General features: G+C 40.6%; 1 protein-coding gene across 1 annotated transcript; it reads right to left on the bottom strand.

The window, feature by feature from the left end:
- Positions 1-1,163: 1,163 nt before the first annotated feature.
- Positions 1,164-11,398, bottom strand: LOC148477344 (leucine-rich repeat transmembrane protein FLRT1-like). Its single transcript, XM_088456886.1, has 4 exons — positions 11,324-11,398; positions 7,636-8,074; positions 5,937-6,541; positions 1,164-2,778 (listed from the first exon to the last, which is right to left on the bottom strand). Exons 2-4 carry the CDS (start codon positions 8,072-8,074, stop codon positions 1,945-1,947), a joined length of 1,878 nt encoding a protein of 625 aa, XP_088313012.1. The 5' UTR covers positions 11,324-11,398; the 3' UTR covers positions 1,164-1,944.
- Positions 11,399-12,870: the final 1,472 nt, after the last annotated feature.

Genomic DNA, 12,870 nt, shown 5'->3' with positions numbered 1-12,870 from the left:
CCCCCCGCGATCATGGACCCCCGCGACCCTCCCTCCCCCACCCGCGACCCCCTCTCCCTTCATTACACTTACCTGCATCCTCTTGGCCTCCGGTGATCTTCTCCGGGCTTCCCGATCAGGTGATCTCCCATAGTGCACTGGGACCCAATCACCTGATGACCAGGCCGCAGTGCACTATGGGAGACCAGCTGACCGGAGAGGAGCCATCACCGGAGGCCCGATCACCGGTCCCTGGATTCAGGTAAGTAAAAAAAAAAATGTTTCAATTTATTATCACAGGGCTACCCCCGGTATTTATTTACAATTTATTTTTAATAACTCTGGTCGGATCACATTTCCCATTACAATTATGGGAAATGCGATCTGCTTTACTAAAAATGTGATACTAGGGGTTGGAGTAGAATTTTACTAATTCTACTCCAATTGCCCTGTAATAACTACAGGTGAAACTAAAATAATGTGAAAAGGGTGTGAAATCACCCTTTTTCACTTTATTTTAGTAAAAATAATGTTAATAAATAGAGCCCCTTGTGTTCCAGTCACCAGACTCCCCATTGACTGACTGACAATTACTTCACAATCTGCAATTCTACCAGTAAGTAGAAACAGAATACCACCACCGAATGGAGAGTCAGGTCCATGTACTGCCCTGGTTACAGGTTGAGTACGGGATGCCAGCGCTCAGGATCCCGTCGGTCAGAATCCCGACCATCCACTTGTAATCCAGCACTGGAGTCATGGAAGGTCTTCTTTATCATATCACAGAGAGCCTTGTCATTTATTCACTGTGGACTATGATGGTTTGGCACACTTTGACACAGATGTTTTAAATCGAGATACATTCAGTTTCCTAACACCTGTCAAAATCCCGGCGCCAGCATCCTGAAGGTAAGTAGCGGGGGTTGGGGTGGTAGGTAATGGTTAGGCACTAGTGTTGGAGGGTTAGTTTTAGTGTGCGGGGAGGGGGAGGTTAGGTTTAGGCACATAGGGAGGAAGTGTTAGGTTCATGCACTGGGGAGGGAGGGTTAGGATACCTACCGATAGATGTCGGTATCCTAACCCTGTCAGGATTTTGGCTGTCCTGTACCCATCCCTTTTAACTCCATTTGCTCAAAGAATAATGCTTAGACCTGCTTCATTCCAAACATTTATTTCTGCAATAATGAAAATGAAAAGAAATATTTTTTGCATATGATATCTTACAGGTATAACTGTTATGGGTGGATTCAATTAGCCGCACATTATGGTAATCATATTCTGTTCGCACCTCTGTAGAGTACAAGCAGAATCCGCCTGCTGAAGTTAACATGCAGATGCCGGCCTGGCCTGGCCTGCAGCTAATCTTAATTGGTTTTTATTGCTCTCCCTATTCCTTGTTAGGTGATATCTATTACCTGCCTGGTACGGGCAGCTGCCGTTGAACATAGGGACAAGTGTCCTGGTTTTGTTACTGAAGCAAGCATGATGCAATAGAAATGCACTGGACCCACAGGCTTTTTGAGTTGGATGATACCAGCAGAGGAAGGATGCACAGTTAAGACAAATGATGAGGGATAGTTAAGGTTGCCAGCAGGTGACTGTTTTAAGAATCCTAAAGTGACTAGTTGATGTTTTGTGTTTCCGCCTTCCACTGTCCATCCCCATTCCAGCTGTTACACTCTATTGGTAGCTGCACAGAAATGCCACTTACCAATGACTGCTTTATTACTGGCAGCTTATAATGGAATGCTACACATTCTCCACCGGACCACCAGCAATTACATATGTTACACCGGCTATGTATGTATCAAGAGACCCTACACCTTTTAGATTGTAAGCTCTTATGGACAGGTCCATTTTTGCTTTATTTTTCAGTCTATTGTATGTAACTTATTTGGTTTATGATCCCCTGAGTGTAACCTAAATTTGCGTTAATATCTGTAAAATGTACAATGTTAGCGAGAATCAGAGAGTAACATACTTTGGACATGAAGGTAAGGGTACAGAGTCAGCTAAACTACAGTCAAGTTTTTCGTCATCCATTCCCCATAAGCTGGATGCAGTGACATAAATATGTCGGTCTTCATCAACGTTCTCATAAACACCGTCCAACATGTCTGGATCAGTATCCTGCTTCCTGCCACCACCTATTCCATCTTCATCATGGTAACGCTGGAACTGAAAGTTATTGGAGCGCCTAGTATATAGAATGAAACAAACAGCTGCCACAAGCACCACAGCGGCTACTGAGGACCCAATAATCACAAAGGGAGAGCTGCCGGTCTTAGTTGGAGACTTGACATGATAGGTCTGCTCTGGAACGCCATCCGTTTGACCATTAGCACACTGCTTAGAGTTTGGCTTTTGGCATTTTGCAATGCCTATATTCTGGGGTACAATGCAAACTGTGTAGATTGTGTCAGAATTTAAATGGTATAGTTGGGCATGCATTGGCTCTCCTAAAATGTGCAGTGTACCCCTGTGATCACCTGCAGAGAAAACAATCTCAAAGGATTTGAAAGTTCTAGAGACAGACCATGAAACCTCGAGTGACTCCTCCCCCATTGGTATCACCACAATGTTAGATATGTAATCTGCAAGGCACGGATCCTCATTCACTATATTTTTTGATGTAGTAGAAACTGATGTTGCTGGTGTGAATATTTTGTATATTGTTGTAGGTGCTCTAGTGGTAACTGCCATGCCGGGGGATGAATTTACCAATTTGCCTTCAGTATTGTTTCCTGGAGTAGCAGTTGTGGAATCTTCAGTTAAGGACTTGCAGTTCAAGTGTAATATCTGATAAAGAAAATAATTAGATTTCCCAGTTAAATTTGACAATATACTAAAGTGTCCTTATTTGATTTAATATAACAGCAAGATAAACTTTTTTTTAAAGAATCTAAAGTTCTTCCACAACTTGTGCTGAATTGTACAGCACCAGTATCTTCTCCATACCTCCACACAACTTCAGCTATTCGTAATTTACAATACAGTACATTTACCAATGCTATGCAGCTGTGTACAAGTTATTGTTCTCTGTTATTAACCATTTCAGATGTAGAGAAATCAATACTGGACTTAGACAGTAAATGTACTAATCCGATGAAGGTTAGTATACAGATGCAAACTGCAGGATTTATCAGCATGCCATTAGGAGGCTGACAACTGAAACGGGGTTGGGTATGAGATTCTGGCGGTCGGGATGCCACTGGTCAGAATACCGACAGCAGCATCCCGACACCCATAAGGTAAAAAGGTAAGACTAACCCTTACCCCTAACCCTAACCTCCCCCTTCCCTAACACTCCCTTCTGGTGCCTAAAACTAACCTCCCCCTAGTGCCTAAACCTAACCTTCCCCGCCCCGCACCCCAAACCCAACCCTCCCCCCTAGTGCCTAACCCCATACCCTAACCTCCCCCTAATTCCTCATATTTACCTTCGGGATGCCGGTGGTCAGGAGTCTGCTGGCGGGATTTTGGTGCCGGTATTTCACCCGTCGGCACTCTGCACGCCGGGATGACTACATCCCCTGAAACCACATCCAATTGTGGAATATCAGATTGTCTTCCCCTATATTCAGGGGAATATCTATAATGGATGCAGGGTTTGCGGTGCACATGGGTGACATTTTCCCTGAGATCTGAGCAATACACTCTGGCGAGAAGAAGGTGGGAGCTGAGCTCACATGGAGACTACACAGGAACCCTCTGCACTATTAAACCACTTGCTGCAGGTTACTATTCCCACTTTATGTCCAAGTGGATAGTAACTGATGATGTCAGAGTCCTGTAACTGAAAAGGAGCTAGCCGCACCGTTGGTGCCAGGCTGAATTCTCGGTCCAGTTGCGGAGGAGGATGCTTGGAGACTTATAGGAGATTTAGATCCTGCTGCTGACACTGACACACACACACATTTGACAGGGGGTCACTCACACAGCTGCAGAAGAAGACAGCATGTCAGGGAAGTGCAGAAGGTAAGTAATTATGGACTAATTAGCTAAATGGAAACTTTTAATTGCTTATTTAGTCATTAGCGGATGTCCAAGGGCTTCAGAAGCAAATCCATACAATTTTTCCTAAAAATAAAAATTTTAGGAAAAATTAGAGTTGCTCTGAAGCTACGGGAAAAAAATAAATGAGCAGCCCCCCCGTCCCCCCAAAAAATCTCACCCAATTGAATACCAAAAATATAGACCGGTGCAAGTGCTTTACTGATGATGAAGAGTAGCAAACCAAGCATAGGAGATGGGCGCAAGATGCTTATTACTCTGTATATAGGTGAATATACAGTCAGGTGCATAAATATTGGGACATTGACAGAAGTTTCATATTTTGGCCTCTATTCACCACCACAATGGTTTTGAAATGAAACAAACAAGATGTGCTTTAACTGCAGACTTTCAGATTTAATTTGAGGGTAATTACATCCAAATCAGGTGAACGGTGTAGGATCCAAATCAGGTGAACGGTGTAGGAATTACAACGGTTTCTATATGTGCCTCCCACTTTTTAAAGGGCCAAAAGTAATGGGACTATCAACTCAAAAGCTATTTCAAGGACAGGTGTGGGCTATTCCCTCGTTATTTCATTATCAATTAAGCAGGTAAAAGGTCTGGAGTTGATTCTAGGTGTGACATTTGCATTTGGAATCAGTTGCTGTCGACTCTCAATATGAGATCCAAAGAGCTGTCACTATCAGTGAAGCAAGCCATCATTAGGCTGAAAAATCAAAACAAACCCATCAGAGAGATAGCAAAAACATTAGGTGTGGCCAAATCAACTGTTTGGAACATTCTTAAAAAGAAAGAATGCACCGGAGAGCTCAGCATCACCAAAAGACCCGGAAGACCAAGGAAAACAACTGTGGTGGATGACAGAAGAATTATTTCCCTGGTGAAGAAAAACCCCTTCACAACAGTTGGCCAAATCAAGAACACTCTCCAGGAGGTAGGTGTATATGTGTCAAAGTCAACAATCAAGAGAAGACTTCACAAGAGTGAATATAGAGGGTTCACCACAAGATGTAAACCATTGGTGAGCCTCAAAAACAGGAAGACCAGATTAGAGTTTGCCAAACAACATCTAAAAAAGCCATTACAGTTCTGGAACAACATCCTATGGACAGATGAGACAAAGATCAACTTGTACCAGAGTGATGGGAAGAAGGAGTATGGAGAAGGAAAGGAACTGCTCATGATCCAAAACATACCACCTCATCAGTGAAGCATGGTGGTGGTAGTGTCATGGCATGGGCATGTATGGCTGCCAATGGAACTGGTTCCCTTGTATTTATTGATGATGTGACTGCTGACAAAAGCAGCAGAATGAATTCTGAAGTGTTTCGGGAAATATTATATGCTCATATTCAGTCAAATGCTTCAGAACTCATTGGATGGTGCTTCACAGTGCAGATGGACAATGCTCCAAAGCATACTGCAAAAGCAAAGAGTTTTTTAAGGCTAAAAAGTGGAGTGAAACCCAGCGTCTGGTGATGTCTATGCGTTCCAGACTTCAGGCTGTAATTGCCTGCAAAGGATTTGCAACAAAGTATTAAAAAGTGAAAGTTAGATTTAGGATTGTTTAGTTTGTCCCATTACTTTTGGCCCCTTAAAAAGTGGGAGGCACATATAGAAACCGTTGTAATTCCTACACCGTTCACCTGATTTGGATGTAATTACCCTCAAATTAAATTTGAAAGTCTGCAGTTATAGCTCATCTTGTTTGTTTCATTTCAAAGCCATTGTGGTGGTGAATAGAGGCTAAAATATGAAAATTCTGTCAATGTCCCAATATTTATGCACCTGACTGTACGCATTCATTTCTGTGCTTGCAAAGTAGCATCATACAGTATATGGCCAATTTGCCTTCAACTCTCATTAAACCCTAAGTGTAGAATAATGTCTGACATTTGTTCAAAAGGTGGTAATCTTTGCTGAACAACACTAAGCCTTACATTCAATGTAGTTAGACTTCTGCCCTCAAGAGCCTTGGGACTCTGGCACTGCACATGCTGCTCTGGGTTATTCTTGTCTCTCAACAAAAGTCGGATGTAGAGGGCAATGATGGAACAGTCACATCTCCAAGGGTTTCCAGAGAGATAGATCTTTGTGCTGCTCTTAATTCGAGACACAGGGAGAGATGTCAAACTATTGTTCCTCAAGTCAAGCACTTCAAGCATGCGGATTCTACTGAAGGCTAAGGATGAAGCTTTTTCCAGTGCCATGTTGTCCAGATACAATTCTTTGACAGACCTCAGGTTTCTACTAAAGGAAATAGATGTCAGTTTTCTGATTCTGTTCCCACTCAGTCGCAACTTCTGGAGGTTACTTCTGAGTTGATTGGAGGAAGGAACCCTGGTCAGGTTGTTCATCTCCAAATTCAGGTTGCGGATATAGGGCGCATCATCAAAGGCCATGCGAGATATGTTGGAGAGTACATTGAACCCTAAATCAAGCCAGCGTAGCTGGGCCAGACCTTTCAAGGAACCGTCAGTCAGTTCTGTCAGTGAGTTTAAATTCAAATATAGTGCAGTAAGTTTATTCAGAGATGAAAATATACCTGGAAGAAAGAGTCAGCATATGAATTATCAATGATTGGAAATATATTAGTACACTATTTTATCCATTTTGTCTAGGTTTTCATGTATTATACTTTTTCCACACCTGTCTGGCAATCTGTATTTGTTACTTGCCTGATTAAAGGTGGCATTTATACATTCTCTCATGTTGATTTACAGTTCATCTCCCACCAGGCGGCATCTACTATTTGTAAATGTTCAAATCTTCAGTACATGGGGACAAACATTTGGCAAAGTGAACAGCACAAGTGAAGTGCAAAGTATCATTCATAATTAATAATGCACACAGGGCAGAGGTTCCCAAACGCCATCCTCCAGATTGAGCACAATTGGTTAAATCAAATTGACTGAGGTACTAATTAAATTGCCTGTGTTCAAGCATGGATATCCTTAAAACCTGGATTGTTAGGGTGCCTTGAGTTTGGGAACCTCTGACATAGGGCCGCAAGAATAAGACAAAAAGAACAGTATACAGTGGGAAATGATCAGGAAAAATATACTATAAATACATCAGTAGGGATGTAGTCAATATGCCGGATGACGAGATGCTGACCGCCAATATACTGGTACCAGAATCCCGCCGCCCCAGCAAAATACCGATGCCGCTATCCTGAAGGGTATCAGGATACCAGCACTGATATCCCGACTGCCGGAATCCCGAACAAAAGATCCGGGTAAGTATGAGACTTAGCCCAGGGATGGGGGGGGGGGGGGGGTTACCCAACCCCATCAGTCTATTTATGTTAACCTTGCAGTTCCTTTTTCTAGATTTCAAATCTGTCTGTGTATAATTGTGTATGCCCTGGTCGCATATGAATAATGTCTCAGAATATGGAAGAAAACAACACTGAGAATAGCTAGCAGGCTTTAATATGCAGCTCTGTATTAGCCTCCCTCATCTAGTGATCACCAGCTGTGTATTGTTTGCAAAACATAACAGAAAATAAATTGCAATTTTTTTTTTTTGCTATTTCTGTTTGAAACCATCTGAAAAATCATAAGTTCCAGGACGCTGTGAGAGATGTGGTTCACACAACAGAGAAATAAATGGCAACATATTTTATTTCTATAGTACCTGGATGCAGATATTCGATTTTGTTTTTCTCCAGATGTAGATACAGTAAGTTGCTCAGATTACTAAATGTACCCTCTTCAAACCTGTGTAACTCATTGCTGTCCAGGTACAGGTGTTGTATGCCTGTCACTTCTTGGAATGCACCTGGCTGGATGTCTTTGATGTTACAATTGCTCAGATAGAGAGCACTGAGCTCTGGCAGATTCTGCAAAAAACTAGACTGTAGCAACGAGAAGTTGTTGTCTTGCAGGTGAAGCTCTGTCGTGTTGTTTAGTATTTCAGATGGAATCGATGTGAGGTTGGCATTGGGGCACAGGATGTGGCGCTGAAGAGGAAGGCAAGTACATCTTTCAGGGCACAGGGGAGTTGGCTGTGACGTAACCCAGGTCTTTATCACTATTGCCATGAGCATCAAATATGACCATCCCATAGTGAACATCTGCCAAGAAGACATCGAACATCCATAAAGCCACGTAAATAAATATTATTGTCAAGTTCAATAATTTTACCTTCTCACTCTCAAATGCTTGCTCATAATGTAATGAAATAAGAAAGTGAGGATTGTTATACAGCCAATCACAAAACTATAGTAAATATGTACAATAACTACGAGCCCACTTGAAGCAACTACAAGCTCCCTAATTTAAATTGCAACACGTGTTGGACATGACACAGTTTATTGTCCTGTGTCTCCCCCATATTCTGCCAATAAGTTTACATTGCCTAAATGATCTTTACCACAGAACCAGCACATGCAGGCTCAGAAATGGTGAATGATTACTGGTAAGACCTGCGGCAGATGATGGGAAGGAAGGATACATGGAATACAGGGTCTCATTCACACCCGGTCGCAAGCACCGATGCGCTCGCAACTGGGTCAATGGGTAGCCCTGCGCACGCGCAGCGGCCGTACTGCGCGTGCACAGGCCCCGGAGCGAGAAACTCTCTCGCTCCGGAGCTTGTTACAAAAGGGACGGCTGTCGATGTTGATCGACAGCTTACCCCGTTTTGTAGGCGGGCCGGGGGGGGTGGTTTCCAAAATGTAGGCATTCCTTAAGGAACGCTTACCATTTTGTGGGCGGCCGCACTGACATCATTAGTGATGTCAGTGGGGAGCTTCCTGCTGCATCAGAGTAGAAAGCTCCCTGGGGCTTGCGGTTGCCGAGACCCAACCTTAGGGTCTCGTCGCAAGCCCCGATGGTGATCACCATCGCGACCATCAACCTGGTCGGTCGTTAAGCTGTGGGTGGTAACCCACAGCTTAACTAACGACCAGGAGGCCGCACTTCAAAAATGAAGCGGCTGCCCTCATTCAGAGTGAGCGATTGCTTCTTGCGACCGCCTCTGAATGAGGGCCACAGCCTTTTCAAAGTGGTAATAGTCATCATTTGTATTTATTTGGAAATATTATTATTGAAGTCAACCTTGAAAAAGCATATGCAGTAAAATACATGTTGGTGTGTACCATGATGATACTGAATATCTCAATATAAGTAAATAATATACACTCTTCTTATCTATACGATGGCATGAGTGTAAATGTGTGGCTAAAAGCTCTAAAGCTGGCTACACACCATACGATGGTGCGACCCAGTGATGGAACGATGCGATGTAACGATACATCAAGTGCACCGTACATACTGCGCGATCTGGTGTATGTAGGCACAACGTATGGTTACATGTAACGGTATGGCATCTTTCATTGCGTCATCCCATCTGCCGTGTAGAACAGCAGATGGGAGTATGCGATGAACGACAGATCAGCTGTACACAATATAGGTTGTGTACGATATATTGTTCTGATCTGCAGCGAAACGATACATCATACAATACAACATATAATGTGTACCCAGCATTAGAAAGACAGTGATAGCAATTTCACAAAGGGGGAAATGTATCAAACTTTCTAAGAGGACAAGTGGGGGACAAGAGAACAGGTTGAAAGACACATTGTATCATTACTAGTTTCATCAAAGATATTCCTAAGCTATGAAAGAATAATATACTATTAGGATGATACATTATAACTAATACTCCTAACTTGAAAAGTAGATTTTCTTGTATAGATTTGTGAATTAGAGGGGTACTGTATTTATTCAAGCTTAGAGAGTGTTAAAATTGTGAAAGTGCATACACACAACGATTTTTTGAACGATTATCGATAACGATATCGTTTATTGTTCAATCGTTGAAAAAATTGTTCACTTTCTGAGTTAAAACGATGAACGATTATTGTTCATGCCCGTTCATGTTTGTAGTTCAATCAGACTGACCAACTGAATGATTTTCATTAAGGGAATATGCAAAAATCGTTTGTAGTTCAAAAAATCGTTCATTACACTATAAAACAAAATCTGACAGATAAACGTTCATAAAATAGTTGGTAACAAAATTGTTGTGTGTGTATGCAGCTTGAGAGATAACATATTAACCAGTCAGCTACTAACTGACATTTTTAAACACAGCCTGTAAAATGTACATTAGAAGCTGATTGGTTGGTACATTATCTCTCACAAGTTTATCTCTCTCCAAGCTTTGATAAATACAGTACCCTCCTAATTCACAAATCTTTACAAGAAAATATTATTTTCAATTTAGGAGTATTAGTTATAATGTATCATTCTAATAGTATATTATTCTTTCATAGCTTATGATCTCTGAATGCATTTGTTTAAAAATATGATTCCAACTCTACAGCTGTTACTATGTATTAAATTACTTTTAATGCTTAAAAATTGTGCTGTGTAAAGAAACCATTAGGAAATTGCTCAATAATGATGGCTTACATTTTATATATTTCATCAGTTACTAATTGACTGGAAAGAAAGTATAAAACAATTAAACTATAATAAAACTGAATAGATAAGAAACAAATAAGATATTTTTACTAGAATGTTTCATGTTGTTCTGTTTTGTTTTCTTTTGTAAAATATCTAATATTATTAGTAATAGTATTATCTTTTAATACTATTTTGTGCTCCCTTTGCATTGAGTTAGACTTTTTCTGATTACAGGTATCTAAATGATATAACTAGCCTTAATTTATTCTCTTATAGGGTATTTATCAAAGAAGGGGGAGAGATAAAATTGTGAAAGAGAAAGTACTAACCAATCAGCTTCTAAGTTATATTGCACAGGCTGTGTTTGAAAAATGACAGTTAGGAGCTAAGTAGTTACTTTATATCTCACAATTGTATCTCTCTCCAAGCTTTGATAAATTCCTGGAGGTAAAGTTACTGAAGTGAGAATTTTTAGAAGTGGAGATGTTACCCATAGCAACCAGATTCTAGCTATTATCTTCTAGAAGATGCTAGCTAAATGTTAAGTAGAATCTGATTGGTTGCTATGGGCAACATCTCCACTTCTAATAATGCAGACTTTACTAAATATACCACCTAGTATTTATTATGGATTCATCTAAAAAGCCTTTTCATGGATCTTTCTCTGGTCTTCTTTTGTTATTTATGTTTTACATTCTACACCTTGTGCTAGCAATGCTGACTTTTTTTTTATATTATCTGATAGTATAAGTTTAGATGTATATACAGAGAGATTGCAATGCAACTATACATAGTATAGCAATAAACACTTATGTTACTTAACTAGACGTGAAGCTTTGTTTATAATCCACATATTAGGAATATAGATGTATAAAACAATAGAAGAAATATATTCTGGCGGTCCTTACCTGTCTCTGCAAACCTTTCTGTAGGGGAAATGTGCAGTAGGTCTGTGGATGAATCTAGTCCCTGGTCTGTTTAGGATGGACAGTGCGGTGTCATAATCCAAAATTGTTTTCCTACCACATGTCAGGAGAGGAAGAGAAAGGGATGTGGATGGAGGATGACGTTTCCTGCCATTGTCACAAGTTCTTTTCAGTGAGTGAAACTGACAGGAAATGTTTTAGGAAACACATGTCCTGTCTAGTTGCTGTGTAAGAAGTTTTCTGTATCTTGCAGGTCCGGTTGATAAATCTCAAAGCATCATTTACAGTACAGTATACAGTATGTAACTGACCTATGCGCCATACACCATAGTATCTCCATGTCACAACACTCTGCAAACTCAGAATACAGAGAGGGGAATAGGGGTGGTAATATCACTGCACAATAATGAAAATGTTTCCGATGTGAAAATAGTTACTTCTAATTGATCTCAGCATGCAAAGAATGAATATGACATTTAAAACTCTCAGTTAGCTCCAAGTTCTGAGATATAGCCCATTTATGACGATGTAGGGGTATTCCTAGTGAAGTGGGCAGAATGGGGAGAATCTTACCAGCAATCTGCGTTCCGCGCAGAGGGGGCGGGGCCTAATGACCCAATTAAATGAATCAGTTATTTGTCCCCTCCCCTATTCAAATATATGTGATTCACGGGATTACCCACACAAGATAACTGTGGTGCACTGAGTGACAAGCATAGCGAGCGATCCACCAAGACATTTCAGCAATGGAACAAGGATATCAGGGTAGGTGATCACTACTGTTGGACAGTGACAAGAGATGCCCCAGAAGAGGAGTACAAGCGACAAGCAAAGAGAAAGCACCCCCATGAATAGGCCACTATATTAGATAGTACTTTCCTATGCTGTATGTTTGTTTCGTATGCTGTATGTTTGTTTCGTTTTGTGTTCTTATTTGTGATTGATTGAATTAAAACAACTGTTATTTATTTTCCATCAAGAAAATATCAGATTATTTTAAAATATCTTTTTACTATGACTATATTACTAATGTATATACAGTATAATGCAGGTAGTGTAGCTAAAAAAAATAGAGCTAGTAAAAACATTCTGAAATAATTTTTGTTTTTCTTGACCTCAAATTAGTAATGTATAAATATTTTTAGAAAGGGAACAAATAAAAAGTATTAATTTGTTGTACAGTGTATTTAGGGATGACTGGTGCTAGTTTGTATCCACATACCATCATTTGTAAAGCACATATGGAACAAAACACACAGTGGATTGGTGTGTGATTACAGCTCTTGGTATGGGAGGAAAGCAGTTACACAACATTAAAAAGTAGTCAGCTGTTACAGATTTAAAGTATAGTAGTGGTAATCAAAACTCACACAGCCAATGTTGTGCCACCACGGCATGTATAGGACACTATTGGAAATTTATATAATAGTAAAAGGTAAGAAAACACAGCAATCTACAGATTTGAAATACTCTCCAAAGGAAAATTGTACAAGCAGCCTCTAAGCATTCACAATGGCTGTCTGAATAAT

The sequence above is a fragment of the Taudactylus pleione genome, unplaced genomic scaffold (genome assembly GCF_031769625.1).
Source record: "Taudactylus pleione unplaced genomic scaffold, aTauple2 ptg000726l, whole genome shotgun sequence".
Classification (NCBI taxonomy): Eukaryota; Metazoa; Chordata; class Amphibia; order Anura; family Myobatrachidae; genus Taudactylus; species Taudactylus pleione.
The sequence above is the reverse complement of the archived record's forward strand: the minus strand, read 5'-3'. Positions and strand labels throughout refer to the sequence as shown.

What these genes read in the sequence shown, in the direction of transcription:
- LOC148477344 (XM_088456886.1), bottom strand. Translation starts at nt 8,074, where the DNA reads ATGTTCACTATGGGATGGTCATATTTGATGCTCATGGCAATAGTGATA. An exon ending in AATCGAATATCTGCATCCAG is followed by an intron (nt 6,542 to 7,635) that starts GTACTATAGAAA and finishes TCTTTCTTCCAG; the next exon opens with GTATATTTTCATCTCTGAAT. An exon ending in GAAGTCTAACTACATTGAAT is followed by an intron (nt 2,779 to 5,936) that starts GTAAGGCTTAGT and finishes TTTCTTTATCAG; the next exon opens with ATATTACACTTGAACTGCAA.